Genomic DNA, 15,190 nt, shown 5'->3' with positions numbered 1-15,190 from the left:
TATTCCATTCACAAAGTTTTGGTAGACTCATCAATTTCTGGGAAGCATGCAGTCTTAATGATTTTTGTAACTCATGTTTTGTGACAAGAAGTTGGATGGTATGAAATGAATGTTAGATATGCCTGGGATTAAAAACGTAATAGTTAAAGGCTACCAAGCTTTTGGATAAGTGGACTGTAACATATATTCTTTGTTTTGAGAAATATTGCAATGCAATTTGGTTATAGGGATAGGATAGGAGATCCGTGCCACAAGAATTGAATCCGTCAGATTATTTTATTTATTTGTGCAATTTATTTGCTGGCCTTTATTCCTTATTTTATGACATCCCTATAATTCTTGGAATACATTACAGCTCCGTTTTTTAAGTATATGTTTTGATTTACCTACTTTGTTGTTGTTTAAGCAATTCTTAACAACTTCCTACCTGTAAAACAGTGATTGAAAATTTTCTTGTCTTTTTCCAGCTTCATTTCCCGTATCCCCTTGTTAGGGTCCTTCATAGAGAGATACAAAGCTCTGTGCAGAAAACAAAAGGGGTGTAATATAACCACTCTGAGATTTGTTTAAAACAGCAAGTAAATAAATGTTTTAAAACAAAGCAGCAACATTGTTGATTTAAAAAAATAGGCTTTCTGCTAAATAAAATCACGAAGTTTTTAAGAGTCCCAGGAAGGCATCTAAAGAACTTGGTTATTTATTGTGCTAATGGGCTACTGATTTGCCCCAGGTTTCTCAGTCCTGTGGACAGCTTAAATTCTTATGCCTGAAAGAACATATAGGATCAACACTTCCAAACAATGGTTTTGTTTAGATCTGTGCTCCCCAGCTTGCACGACATCCACCATTTTAAGTTGTTGAGATTGACAAGCACTCATGATTACACCCATAATCTGCTTTGGAACATGGTTTAAGTGTAATAAATTAATATTCTTCCAGTTATTAATATTGGGTATTATCTCAAGCAAACCTCCTTGTGCCAAGTTTTCCAAATATCTCTTTAAACCCGGGAGAGAAACGTGAAGTAACTCAACTTTCAACTTAGGAAGCAACAGAAAGCTGGAGATGCTGATCTGTGATGAGAGAGACATAATAAGAAAAAAAGGTAGCTACTTCACCTGATTGAAGTTGGCGCAGAACTGCTGCCAAAAGAAGTGTTTAAGCTCCCTGAGAACAAGAATACGGGGAAAAAACACCCCTTTTTTTCTGAGACCAGAAAATATATAAGGTATGTTTTAATTCCAGCTTGTTGATAAAGAAAAAAATAGGAATTTGGATGGCAAGTTTCAACAGAGAACAATTCAAGCAGCTGCTTCTGTAGCAGCCTCATAAAAATAAAGCTTTTGAAATAGAAGTATTTTCCCACACCCCACTTATATAAGCAATGTTTAGCTTTGGAACGCACCCCAGATTGATGGTTTCAGGAAGCCTGATAGATTTCTTCGTTGATTTTCTGGAAAACCTTTGTCCTCCCAAAATGCATTTGATGGCCTTCTTGATGTCTTTCACCCAAGCATCTCTCTCCCCAAGATGAGAAGCTTGGAAGATGTGATCCTGCTGTTTGGCTGTTGTGAGTTTAAAGACAAACTGGAATAGAAATACATTTTACTGTTAGTCCATATAAATAGGGTTTTTTTTAGGCAATTTATGTTAGCAAGCAGTGTAGAATAGATAGTTTATTCCCCAGCTAAAACATCTAAATAGGCAATAATATGAAAACAACTGGGGGGGGAATCCTATTTATTGTATAAGAACTCTTTTATTGAGAGATGATATATCTCTCAATAAAGAGAATATAAGAACTCTTTTATTGAGAGATGAGTGCCTAGTTTTGATAGCTCAGAGTTAGAAAGAGAAGTGGTGATAGAAAAAAGGAAGAGTGCTCAGTTCTGGATCTTTTGGCATCCTTCAGTGGCAAATGGGCTACTGAAATGAACCAATTCCACAGCACTGTAGATATGCTCCAATCTCTGCTGAAATAGGGAAAACACATTTCCCCTCAGTTGTAATAAATATGTTGTCTTTTATCCATTTGCCATAGCATATACCACCACAGTCTGAGACATGGATACTACCATACTTCAAAGCTGCAACTTTCCTCAGATGATCCTTAGATATTACTAAGAATCAACAAGAACCTTAAGTGTTATTCAGCTTATTTACTTCTATGTAAAAGGTAAAGGTAAAGGTTCCCCTTGCACATATGTGCTAGTTGTTCCCAACTCTAGGGAGCAGTGCTCATCTTCATTTCAAAGCCGAAGAGCCAGCGCTGTCTGAAGACGTCTCCGTGGTCATGTGGCCGGCATGAGTAAATAGCAAAGGCGCATGGAACCCTGTTACTTTCCCATCAAAGGTGGTCCCTATTTTTCTACTTGCATTTTTTATGTGCTTTTGAACTGCTAAGTTAGCAGAAGCTGGGATAACTAACAGGAGCTCAGCCCAGCAGGGCCGGATTTAGATTGAAAGAGGCCCTAGGCTATTCCACTTATGAGGCCCTTTCACCAGTGGTGGGATTCAATTTTTTAACAACAGGTTCTGTGGGTGTGGCTTAGTTGGGGGTGTGGCTTGACAATCATGTGACTGGGTAGGCGTGGCTAGCTGGTCACGTGACTGTGTAGGCGTGGGTAGCTCGTCATGTGACCGGGTGGGCGTGGCTATGTGCATAGACTTTTTTCAGAGGGCTGAAAAAAGTTATTTCTGACTGGGCCTCGCACTTTTGACCGGTCCTCACACTTATGACCATCCTCACATTTATGCCCGTGCAGCTTTCTTAACAACCATGTCACTCATTTCACAACTGCTTTTCTTCACCATGGTGACAAGATAGGGCAAAAACGTAAAATGTGAGGACAGTCGTAAGTTCGAGGACTGGTCAAAAGTGCGAGGACCAGTCAAAAATAACTTTTTCAGCCCTCTGAGTAGTCCATATGCACAAAAGGACTATCCAGAGGGCTGAAAAAAGTCATTTCTGACTGGGCCTCACACTTTTGACCAGTCCTCACACTTATGACCATCCTCACATTTATGCCCGTGCAGCTTTCTTAACAACCATGTCACTCATTTCACAACTGCTTCTCTTCACCATGGTGACAAGATAGGGCAAAAATGTAAAATGTGAGGACAGTCGTAAATTCGAGGACTGGTCAAAAGTACGAGGACCAGTCAGAAATAACTTTTTCAGCCCTCTGAGTAGTCCATATGCATAAAAGGATACAGCAATAGAGAGGGATGAAGGAAGGGAAGGGAAATTAGAGTAGGAGAGAGAGGGAGGAAGAGAGGAGGAGAAGGAGAAAGGAAGAGGAAGTAGGGAGGAGAAGAAGAGGGGGAGGAAGAGAAAGTAAAAAGGAAAGAAAAGAGAGGTGGTAGGTTTGAGGAGAAAGATTGCTGTACAATAAAAAAGATGAAAGGGAAGAAAGCCAACCCCAAACAAATATAAAGATATTAAGATAAAGAATGAATTGTTAAACTTTAAAGAATAAAAGAGAACAAATATGAATAAATAACAATAATTAGAAACACACATACAAACATACAATGTATTTTCTTTGAACAGAGTATTTGGCCGATTCACAAATTTAAACAGTGTTTAGTCATTTCAATTAAATTTACAATTTCTATATTTCCTTTTTGCCATATTTATTCCTCATCTATTTTTATAAAAAAACAATATTACCCTCATCCTCATCTCTAATCTTAATCAAATTCAATTTTTCCCTTCTATTCTATATTATACCCCTTCCCATTGTCATCTATTTTTATATCCATCCTCACATTGGTTAATTATGTAATATTACAGTTCTTTAATATGAATTCAACATTTTAATATAAATCTATTAGTTATATAACTACCTTTTTTGTATATTAATCAATATGAACATGAATATTCCAATTATTTCCATGCAATCCAATTTCCTACAAATCCATTAATTATATTTACCAATAATAATAAACCAAATAATTTCCCCCATATATTCCTCCAAACCACAACTTAACCATTTCTGCTTTCAGAAATATACAATTAATAGTATCTCAATTATTACAATTCCCTAGTTAAATAGAGGTTTTTTTCTTTTGTGTTTTAAAATCCTGAACTCTTCTCTTTTTCCGTAAATTTCCCATTGTTTGCACCTACTTTTTTTGGTGAGGAAAAAGAAAAAAATTCTGCCTGCCTAATTTTCCAACCTTGCAGCAACAACAAAGCAGTTTCAGTTTTGTTTCTCGGCATAGTTAGGGGGAAAAAAATCAGCACTCTTTGCAAGGAAGCAGAAGAGCCTTGAGCAAAACAGCTGAGACAAATCAGCTGAGAGCCGGGAGGCCAATTAGCCTATGCTGAAGCTCCGTGGGCCAATAAAATTACAAAAAAAACACTGAACGCTTTGTTAAATTGCTGGCTCCCCCGCCCCTCGCCCACCACTATTTATTGGCAATAAATAGTGGTGCGGAGGGGCGGGGCAAGCCAGCAATTTAACAAAGGGTTCAGCTGCAGCACTGGCTCTAGGGTGGCCCTTTGAAGCCCCGCGGCAAGAATTTGAAGTTTTTTTTTCTTCTAGCCATCGGAGGCAGCAATAGATAGGGAGTGGGCAGGGTAAGCGAACGGCCGGCTATCCAACAGAGCAGAGAGTGAGGGTGAGTGAAGGCATGGAAGCTGCTTTCTCCATCCTGCTCTCTTGCATCCGGAGCCGGTGGGGAACCACGTGACAGCCCACGTGGATCCCAGGCAGCGGAACTCAGGCTAGGGAAGGGGTGGGCAATTGTGGCTCTTTTACAACCTGTGGCCTTCAACTCCCAGAATTCCTGAGACAGCCAAGCTGTCTCAGGAATTCTGGAAGTTGAAGTCCACAGGTTGTAAAAGAGCCACAATTGTCCACCCCTGGCTACGGTAGGCTGGCGCCGTGTGGGTGGGAGGCGAGGGGCGGGCGAGCCAGCAATTTAACAAAGGGTTCGGCCGAACCCCCTAGAACCCCCAGAATCCCACCACTGTGTAGGCCCCTCTTGATCTTGAGGCCCTAGGCTGAACCCTAGTTAGCCTATAGGAAAATCCGGCCCTGCAGCCCAGTACACGGCACTAGGGATTCGAACCACTGAACTGCCGACCTTTTGATCGACAAGCTCAGCATCTTAGCCACTGAGCCACCACATCACTTTTACTTCTATGTAGAGTGCACCAAAATACTTTCCCCTTTCTATTTTATCATATAACTTTTAAATAAATATCTCCCTATTATTTGGACAGGAGGTTTCAGTGAGTTCTGATTGTCTGAAGAGAGATTTGGTTCATTGTGTATCAATTCACCCAAAAGAATCTATCTTGAAATGCCTACAGGGACAGGGGTAGACAATAAATAATCTATCCACAGTTTAAAGATTTCAAGGACTTTAAAATTGAGAAGAAATGTGGGTGGAAGCAGCACAGTGCAGTGTTTAAATCCCATTCCCACTGGCCTGCCACACAAGGAGAATAGGGAAAGGGAAGACTGCTTTCTCTGAAAATATTGCACAACTCAGCCTAAAGTGCTCAGCTGAAAAAGAGAGGAAATACTGTTGTACTAAGCATTCTATGCCAGAGCAAGACTGTCGTTTGAAATGTGTAAGTAACAAAACCACAGTATTGTAAAAACTATCTTCACAGATGATTTGAGGTGGGGGAGGAAATGTGTACATCGGTTGCACATGAATCAATTTTTTACTAATGATTTTATTATTTTTTCTTAAAAGTACAAGAAAATATTGTGTTAACACAGTAGTTAGCGGTACAGTATATCAGAAGTATTATGGTAATTACCGAGTCAAAGGAAATTGTCTCTAAGATCAGTAGCTTTTCGATTAACTTTGCTGGTTTTTTATATTCTTCAGTTATAGGAACAAAAGAAACAGCTGTGCTGGATCCAACCAAAAGACCATTTTGTTCAAAACTCACTGTTGCCAATCCAGTTTCTATTTGTGATTAGTTATTTGGCTCTTTTGGCAGTAAATAAAAATTATTATTTGTGATTACTGGTGATGATGTTACCTGTGTTGTCAAGGTTTTATTCCTATCAACACTTCCTGCTGGGGACCACAAATACAATGTGATGGGGTCATGGATGCTGGATGCCAAAGGCCAAGAGTAGGGCACGGAATGTGCAGCCTTCCATCACTTCTCTTACAGCCACTTGAATCTCAGATTACATCCTAAAGGCAAAAGTTTGGGGTTTTGGGGTTGGATCGGGTGGCTCCCCTGTGAGGTACCGTAATTAGGAACAAAATAAATGATAATAAGATTTCACAAGGCTTAAGAGATTGATTCTGCCTTTTAAACCATCCCAACTTCCAAATGCACCATACCTTGGAATGATGCCTTCAGAATAATTTCATCCCATCCTACTTGGTGATGTCATGGTATCATTTGGCCCAGGAAGGCTACATATTTACATACACAAATACACAGGCAATGTACATACAGTCTTTAAATACACACCCATCCATTTCCCTTGCATGCAAAGGGTGTTGCCTACTCTTGGGATAGACCTTACTTCTACATGATTCAAAAAACATAAATACTCACTGTTCTTTTAGCAAAATCCTGGCAGGGACTGGTCAGTGTGCTGCCCTTGAGGGGAATCATTCCTTTAGGATTGTTATCAGTCTTCTTCTTAAAGAATTCAATTCCATCTTCTGACAGCACTACCCACATGGGCTTCCAGGTATTAAACATACTCCCCTGTATCAATCAATTAAGAGAGTATTTATTTATTTATTTATTTGTTTGTTTGTTTGTTTGTTTGTTTGTCATATTTCTATGCCACCCACTCTCCGAGGACTCTAGGCGGCTTACACCAAAGACAGTATACTAAATAGCATATTGCCCCCTAACAATCTAGGTCCTCTGTGTATTATCTACACAGCCATGGATGGCACAAAAGGAAGTTTTTGTTGCTTTTCAGAGAAAGGTTATCAGAATGAATATTCACATTCTAGGAATGAATTGATATACCTAGTTTACTTTGCAGCCATTTTCCCACTGAATGTCAGCAGGTGATTTCAGAATGCTGGGTAGCTACAAATGGGATTGGCTTGTGGTCACAAGGGGGAGACTTGAGAAAATGTCCTTTAATGGGCCCCATGCCCTCTCTTGGGCACTCCATCACTTTAGATTCTTCTTTCTATCACCTTTTTCTTTCTGCACTCCTTGAACACATTCCAATGTTTCCTCCCCCATAATCAGATATCAGTGCTTCTGAATGCTTCTGGAGTTTCAGTATTTTGCATTGAAAATAAGTGTAAGACAACATGAGATGGGGTGAGAGTTCTTGACTGCAAGACCCATAGCTATGGCCATATGACACCACTAAACATGATCTATGAACCTGCCAATAGTTGGTTATGCTTTAACTTCCCCAACCTTGATTCTTTGAAATGTATTAAAGCTACAACTCTTAGAATTTCACAGCCAATACATCCAAGGGGCACAGGCTTGAGCTTCATAATCTGAAGGTGGTGATGGGCAGTGTTTCTACTTTTTCAAAAATAATATTGTCTTCAAATATATCTTGGTCCTTGGATTTGGTTAAGATGACAATGTCAACTGTTTTAAACAAAGAGATTTTATTGGTCTTGTTTCTACTGGGATATGGGAACGCCGTGGCTCAGTGGCTAAGACGCTCAGCTTGTTGATTGAAAGGCCGGCAGTTCAGCAGTTCAAATCCCTAATGCTGCATAGCGGGGTGAGTTCCCATTACTTGTCCCAGCTTCTGCCAATCTAGCAGTTCGAAAGCATGTAAAAAATGCAAGTAGAAAAAAAGGGACCATCTTTGGTGGGAAGGTAACAGCATTCCTTGAGCCTTTGGCATTTAGTCATGCCGGCCACATGACCACGGAGACATCTTCGGACAGCACTGGCTCTTCAGCTTTTAAACGGAGATGAGCACCAGCCCCTAGAGTCGGGAACAATTAGCACATATGTGCGAGGGGACCATTTACCTTTACCTTTACTACTGGGATATTGCTTCTGGTTTTTATGCTTACCATAGGAAAAAAATTGAAATTTAAAATCTAGTTTGAAGGTTTATAATTGTGTAGTTACAGAGCTGGCTTGTACTAATTATAGGTAATGTAAAAAGTTGAAGTTGTAAATTAGTTTTTTTACTGTTTTAGAAAGAATGGGAACTCAACACTTTTCTCTTTTCTCCTTTTTTTTTAAAAAAATCCTGCATATCTCTTTTTTTTCTTAATCCTTGTTTTCATTATATTTTATGTTAAAACAAACTTCAATAAAACACATGATTTTAAAAAAGATAAAGTTTGGCCCTGGGTAACTACCGGTACACGGACACAACCATGTTGCTGTCTGTGTTTCGGAAAATCAGCTGCAGCCGGCAGAAGCCCTGCCCCCACACTTCCCTCAGGCACTGAGACATGCACTCATAAATTTATTCACAGGCATGCCAGCTGATGTTGCAGCCGCCTGTGCTAATTGAGCCACACCCTGGTGTTTTGACGGGTCTGACAGCCAGAGGCAACTTCACCCCACCCAGTCTTGAGTTTAGAAAAACAAATGCTAAGAAAGAGTGAGAAAAAGATGTGTGTAACAAGAAATATAAAAGCAAATGGCCTACAGATGAAGAAGTAGAGATGACATTTGCTCTGTGGATTGGCAGCTATCAAAAGCAGGCAAGAGGATTTTCACTCAAGTGCCACGACCACAAGGTATGATGAAAGCCATATACTGGTGGAAATCCTGTCTGGAGCTTGGAGTTTGCCTGAAGCTCAGCAATAACTGGGAGAGGGACGGCTACACTGAAAAGCACCTCACCCCACCTAGTGCAAGAACATTTGGAAAAAGCAAAGATTTTAAATTACTTTAAGAACCTGGAGGTGTATTTTGAATATTAACAGGCTGACGGGACTACGATGGCTTGGCAGTTAAAGACACTGAGCTTATTAGTTGGAAAGCTGACAGTCCAGGTTCAAGTGCTGAGCACTGTGCAATGGGGTGAGTTCCTGTTACTTGCCTCAGCTTCTACCCACCTAGCAGTTCGAAAGCATGCAAATATGAATAGGTAAATAAGTACCACTTCAGTGGAAAGGTAATAGCATTCTGTGCACCTCAACATATAGTCATGCTGGCTACGTGACCACAGAAACATCTTCCATGACTCCCTCAACTAAGAAACAGAAAAGAGCAACACTTCCTAGAGTCGGACACATCTGGACAGGGGAAACTATTACCTTTGAATTAAGAGACTTGATTATAAAGAACTGAGCATATTATACTCCATCCAATACTAAGCAGGCTTGATCCTGCATAGCTTCTGAGTACAGACATGGTTAACCAGTTGCCTCCATTTGCTATTCCTCAAATTTAGTCACTACAATAGCTGTTAGCCATCCAGGATAAACCTAAGCTGACTCCACATTTTTGTAACACTACATTAATAGAGTCTTGGAAGTCTGATGATATTTCCCGTTGCCACTTTTAACTGCTCCATTAAGATAGGCCTTTCCTCTGACTATTAAACATTTGGGGGCTCCCCCTTCTCTCATCTGATTGTTTCCCAGACAATATCTCTTTCTCTCACTCCTCAAAGTCATTCACACATTCCATTAGAGGAACTTTTTTATTCTTTAAAAGTATTACAATAGCTTTTTCTTCCTTTAGTGTTTTCTTTGGCTTTCACATGTGGTAATGACATTTCTAGTGTTTATTGTTTCAGCTAGGGTTCCCAAAGGCAAAAATTCTGATTCTCCCAGACAGCCAAGGGATCAGGTTGAGAGCTCACTCCCACCCTTCTTTACTTCGGAGGCATTTTAAAAACCAAACAGAAGATTCAGGGAAGATTAGGGGGGGGAGGAATAGGGGGACAAGAAACATTGGGAGGGAGAGAGAGAGATTAGCTTAAAATTATCTTTCTGGTGTTCAACATGAAGCAATTAATATGGTTGCCTAAGCCTTCACAGAAAAAAGGCATGGAAAAGGAAATTTAATGTACTACTATTAATAAAATAATTAAGGTGGATAGTTGATTATAAAATCAGCCAGTTTGGAGAGGGCAAAGGATTGCAATTGGTGTCTTAAGCTTTTGCAAAAATTTAAGGTACCTGTTATGTTATTTAAAAAGCATACTCCTCTCATTGCAAAATACAAAAAAGAAAAATAGAAATCGGAAAAACTCACTCCCACCTATTCTGGAAAGCTTTTGGAGCTGCAAAAGGGAAATTTCTGGAACAGTGTTGACCCAACTGAATATGTTACATGGTAGCAAGAGCAGTGCCCTTCTAGAAAATTCTGCCATTGCGTAGTGTGATCAAATCCATTTCATCAAACGTACTAATGGTAAAGAAGAATAGGGCTTACTGATCAGAATAACTGATTTCTTTTGAAAATGTGTGTGTATATGTTTAGTAACTAAGGAATAATATTTCAAAATGTGATAAAGGCTTAATTTTTGCCCAAATTCACTGTAATCGGGATCTGAATCTGTTTTTAAGTATTAAAGTCTTGAACTATGTGAATTATTTTAAAAAGCCCTGTGAATATATCTACATCTTTAGCTCCTCCTTAACTGAATCATCAACAGATGCATAGAAGCAGAATTTATAGGGAAATGATTTAATTTCTCCCTAAGTCTAAAAGTTGATAACAGGCACTTGAAAACAGGTTATGAGCTGTAGTAGCAGCAGCAGTAGCAGCAGCAAATCAAATCAAATAACTTTATTATGGCCTTTGACCAGCCTTTACAATAAAAGGTTACAATAAAAAGAAAATAGTTTAATACAGCAATTAGATATTAGGGAAGGGGAAAAAATAATAGGACAGTAAAGCAGCATGTCTAATTAAAAATTTTGCACAGGTTTGTAGCTTGGCAAAAACATTTATTATTATTATTATTATTATTATTATTTATTAGATTTCTATACCGCCCTACTCCCGAAGGACTCAGGGCGGTGCACAGCCAAACAATAAAAACACATACAATACAAAATTTAAAAAATAGAGTAAAATCAAATTAAATAATTTTGGCCCCGACAAATTTAAAACCCCAAACTTTTAAAACCAATTTAAAATTGAATATATAAATACTAAAAAATATTTAAAATTTTAAAAATCTTTTATAAAAGAGGGGGAAAATTAGGCCAGGCCGGCCTGGTGAAATAGTAAGGTCTTTAAGGCGTGGCGGAAGGTGCGCAGATCCGGGATCCTCCGTATCTCTGGGGGGAGCTCGTTCCAGATAGTAGGTGCCCCCACAGAGAAGGCTCTCCCCCTGGGGGCCGCCAGTCGGCATTGTTTGGCTGACGGCACCCGGAGGAGCCCCTCTCTATGGGAGCGTACCGGCCGGTGGGAGGCTATTGGTGGTAGTAGGCGGTCCCGCAAGTACCCGGGTCCTAAGCCATGGAGCGCTTTAAAGGTGGTAACCAAAACCTTGAAGCGCACCCGGAAGACCACCGGGAGCCAGTGCAGCTCGCGCAGGAGAGGTGTTACATGGGAACGCCATGTCGCTCCCATTACCACCCGCGCGGCCGCACTCTGCGCCAGTTGGAGCCTCCGGGTGCTCCTCAAGGGGAGCCCCATGTAGAGAGCGTTGCAATAGTCCAGGCGGGAGGTGACAAGGGCATGAGTGACCGTGCGTAAAGAGTCCCGATCCAGAAAGGGCCGCAACTGGCGAATCAGGCGAACCTGATGAAAAATCCTCCCGGTCACGGCCGTCAAGTGCTCTTCTAAAGACAGCCGTGAGTCCAGGAGGACGCCCAAGTTGCGAGCCCTCTCCGTGGGGGCCAATGATTCGCCCCCAATAGTCAGTGATGGCGTCAACTGACTATATCGGGACGTCGGAAACCACAGCCACTCAGTCTTGGATGGGTTGAGCCTGAGCCTGTTCCTCCCCATCCAGATCCGTACGGCCTCCAGGCACCGGGACATCACTTCAAGGGCATCGTTGGGGTGATCCGGGGTGGAGATGTACAGCTGGGTGTCGTCAGCGTACTGATGGTACTCCACCCCGAAACCACGGATGATCTCGCCCAGCGGCTTCACATAAATGTTGAACAGGAGAGGCGAGAGGACCGACCCTTGCGGCACCCCACATATGAGGGGCCTCGGGGTCGACCTCTGTCCCCCTGTCAACACAGACTGCGACCGGTCAGAGAGAAAGGAGGAGAACCACCGCAACACAGTGCCTCCCACCCCCAACTCTTCCAACCGGTGCAGCATGATACCATGGTCGATGGTATCAAAAGCCGCTGAGAGATCTAACAGGACCAGGACAGAGGAGCACCCCCTGTCCCGAGCCCTCCAGAGATCATCAACCAACGCGACCAATGCCGTTTCCGTGCTGTACCCGGGCCTGAAGCCCGACTGGAACGGATCCAGATACGTCGTTTCATCCAGGTGCTGGGGGAGCTGTTGCGCGACCACACTCTCAACAACCTTCGCAACAAAGCGAAGATTGGAGACCGGACGATAATTTACCAACATTGCCGGGTCCAGGGAAGGCTTCTTGAGGAGAGGCCTCACCACCGCCTCTTTCAAGGCGGCGGGAAAGTCACCCTCACTCAGCGAAGCGTTTATAATCCCCTGGAGCCAGCCTCGTGTCACTTCCCGGGAAGCCAGTACTAACCAGGAAGGACACGGGTCCAATAAACAAGTGGTCGCGTTCAGTCTACCCAGAATCCTGTCCACGTCCTCAGGGGTCACAGGATCAAACTCATCCCAGATAACATTCTCAAGACCTGCCCCTGTCTCTCCCCCTGAGACTACCCAGTCGGAGTCCAAATCTTCCCGAATCTGAGTGATTTTGTCATACAGATACTGAACAAAATCCTCAGCTCTACCCTCCAAGGGGTCCTCCCGCGCTTCCTGGTGGAGCAGGGAGCGGGTCACCCTAAAGAGGGCGGCCGGGCGATTATCTGATGACGCAATAAGAGCAGCAAAATAACTACATTTCGCTGCTTTTATCGCCACTAAGTAATTCCTAATGTGGGATCTTACTAGTGTCCGGTCAGATTCAAGAAGACTGGCCCTCCAACTACTCTCTAGGCGTCTTTTCCGGCGCTTCAACTCCCTCAGCTCCTCGGTAAACCAAGGAGCCAATTGAGATCGGCGCCGGGTCAGAGGCCGCAAAGGCACGACCCGATCCAGAGCACCAGCAGCCGCCCTATCCCAGGCGGCCACCAGGTCTCCAGTCGAGGCGTGTGCCAGAACCTCAGGAAATGGCCCAAGCTCCGTCTGGAATCTGTCAGGTTCCATCAGGCGCCTGGGGCGGAACCATCTGACCGGCTCCGCCTCCCTGCGGCGGGGTGCAGCGGTTTGAAAGTCGAGACGAAGGAGAGAGTGATCTGACCATGACAAGGGTTCAGTAACTATATCCCCTATATCAAGATCCCTCAACCACTGTCCAGAGACAAAAACCAGATCCAGCGTGTTTCCCCCTGTGTGGGTAGGGCCATGAATTAACTGGGTCAGGTCCATAGCTGTCATGGAAGCCATGAACTCCCGAGCCATCTCTGACGTCTCACCCACGGACGGCAGGTTGAAATCCCCCATAACCATAAGCTTAGGGGTATCAACCGCCACCGCGGCGATGACGTTGAGTAGCTCGGGCAGGGCTGTTGCCACGTGGCAGGGAGCCAGGTACGTGATCAGCAAACCCATCTGAACCCCATGACCCCATTTCACAAAAAGGGATTCACAGCCGGCCATCTGAGGAACAGTGGCCTCCCTCGGTCTCAGACCTTCTTTAATGATAACCGCTACCCCCCCGCCCCTCCCCTGTGACCTCGGCTGATGGAATGCTTGGAAACCTGGCGGGCACATTTCAACGAGGGGAACCCCCCCCTCCTGGCCCAACCAGGTCTCCGTAATACCTGCCAGGTCCGCACCCCCCTCCTGAACAAGATCACAGATGAGGGGGGCTTTATTTACTACGGACCTGGCATTGCACAGCATCAGCCGAAGGCCTGGGTCCTGAGGGTCTATGCAACCTGAGGAGCGAGTAGAGCCTTGGGGGCCGGAGCACGCCACCGCTCGTAGACAGCGAGTGCGCACTCCCCTAACACGATATGGCCCCCTGCTCCCGCCATATCTACCCCTCCCACCTACAGTACTGATGTTCAAAAAACTATCCGGACAAGCTCTAACCCCCCCCTCGATCCCGGGTCCTCCATCCCCCACACCACGCTTCACTGCCAGACCCGACCCTCCCCCTTGTGGGTTATCCCCCATACCCACAGCCCGAATTCCAATCTGACCCTCCCCCTCCCTAGGACCCCTTAAAAATTTGACTAAAAATTTTGTTAAAAAACCCCTCAATCCCCTCGTTTTCACATGCCACCTCTCTGGGTCCCAAAACCCTTCCTTGAGGTGGGCCCTCGATAGTGAGGAGGGCCACATCTGCGAGAAGGGGGAATCTCGCAGCGCAAGAAGATCTGCAGTCGTATACATCTCCAAAATGCAGCGATGGAGGCCCGAAGCTCAGACAGGGGACTTCACAAAAGATGTAACACAGCCAAATTGTTCATCGATGTGCTGTTGGTGTCTCAACTGTCCTCCCACAACAGCAGGAGGGTCCTAAATTATCTCCTCCAATGGGGGCGACCTCCGGCCCGCCCTCTCACAGCGGAACCCCACGGGGCCGTAGATTGAAAAAGTTCTCCACAGACAAGGGTTCTAACTACCTAATATATGTGTGTAGGGCTAGCGTCTCTTAAAAAATAATAAATGTAAAATTTATCTGCATGGCCCTCGTATTTGGAAATTGATTGGGGCAATCAGGGCATGTCTTGGTGCACTATAGAAAGGGCACAATATGAGGACATGCGTGAGAGTTTCTACCTTCCTGGAGGGGGCAAATCTCTGTGAATCAGGGGTCCCATGAAATCTTCCGTGGGGTAGAGCTGATGGGAGGGCATCAAATCAGGCTCTAGAAAAGGCCCACTAAGCACTATTTGCTTAGTATTAAATTGGATAATTACCCCCCAATAGAGGGCTTGCAACTGTCTAATAATTGGTGATAGAATTCAGGGCATTGGTCAGTGGTGAAATCCAAATTTTTTTACTACCGGTTCTGTGGGCGTGGCTTGGTGGGTGTGGCTTGGTGGGCATGGCAGGGGAAGGATATTGCAAAATCTCCATTCCTATCCCAGTCTGGGGCCAGCCAGAGTTGGTATTTGCCGGTTTTCCAACTACTCCAAATTTCTGCTACCGATTCTCCGAACT

General features: G+C 43.6%; 1 protein-coding gene across 1 annotated transcript in view; it reads right to left on the bottom strand.

The window, feature by feature from the left end:
- PLEK (pleckstrin) overlaps nt 1-15,190 on the bottom strand; it is a 41,695-nt gene that overhangs the window by 9,762 nt on the left and 16,743 nt on the right. The window contains exons 3-5 of the mRNA XM_034432428.3: nt 6,545-6,700; nt 1,406-1,587; nt 428-519 (exon numbers count right to left, since the gene is read on the bottom strand). Coding sequence (XP_034288319.1) covers nt 428-519; nt 1,406-1,587; nt 6,545-6,700 — 430 coding nt within the window. The remainder of the gene's footprint in view (nt 1-427; nt 520-1,405; nt 1,588-6,544; nt 6,701-15,190) is intronic.

Source organism: Pantherophis guttatus, chromosome 1 (assembly GCF_059756535.1).
Source record: "Pantherophis guttatus breed Tessera chromosome 1, ASM5975653v1, whole genome shotgun sequence".
In the NCBI taxonomy this organism is placed as follows: Eukaryota; Metazoa; Chordata; class Lepidosauria; order Squamata; family Colubridae; genus Pantherophis; species Pantherophis guttatus.
This window is presented reverse-complemented; position numbering and strand designations above follow the sequence as displayed.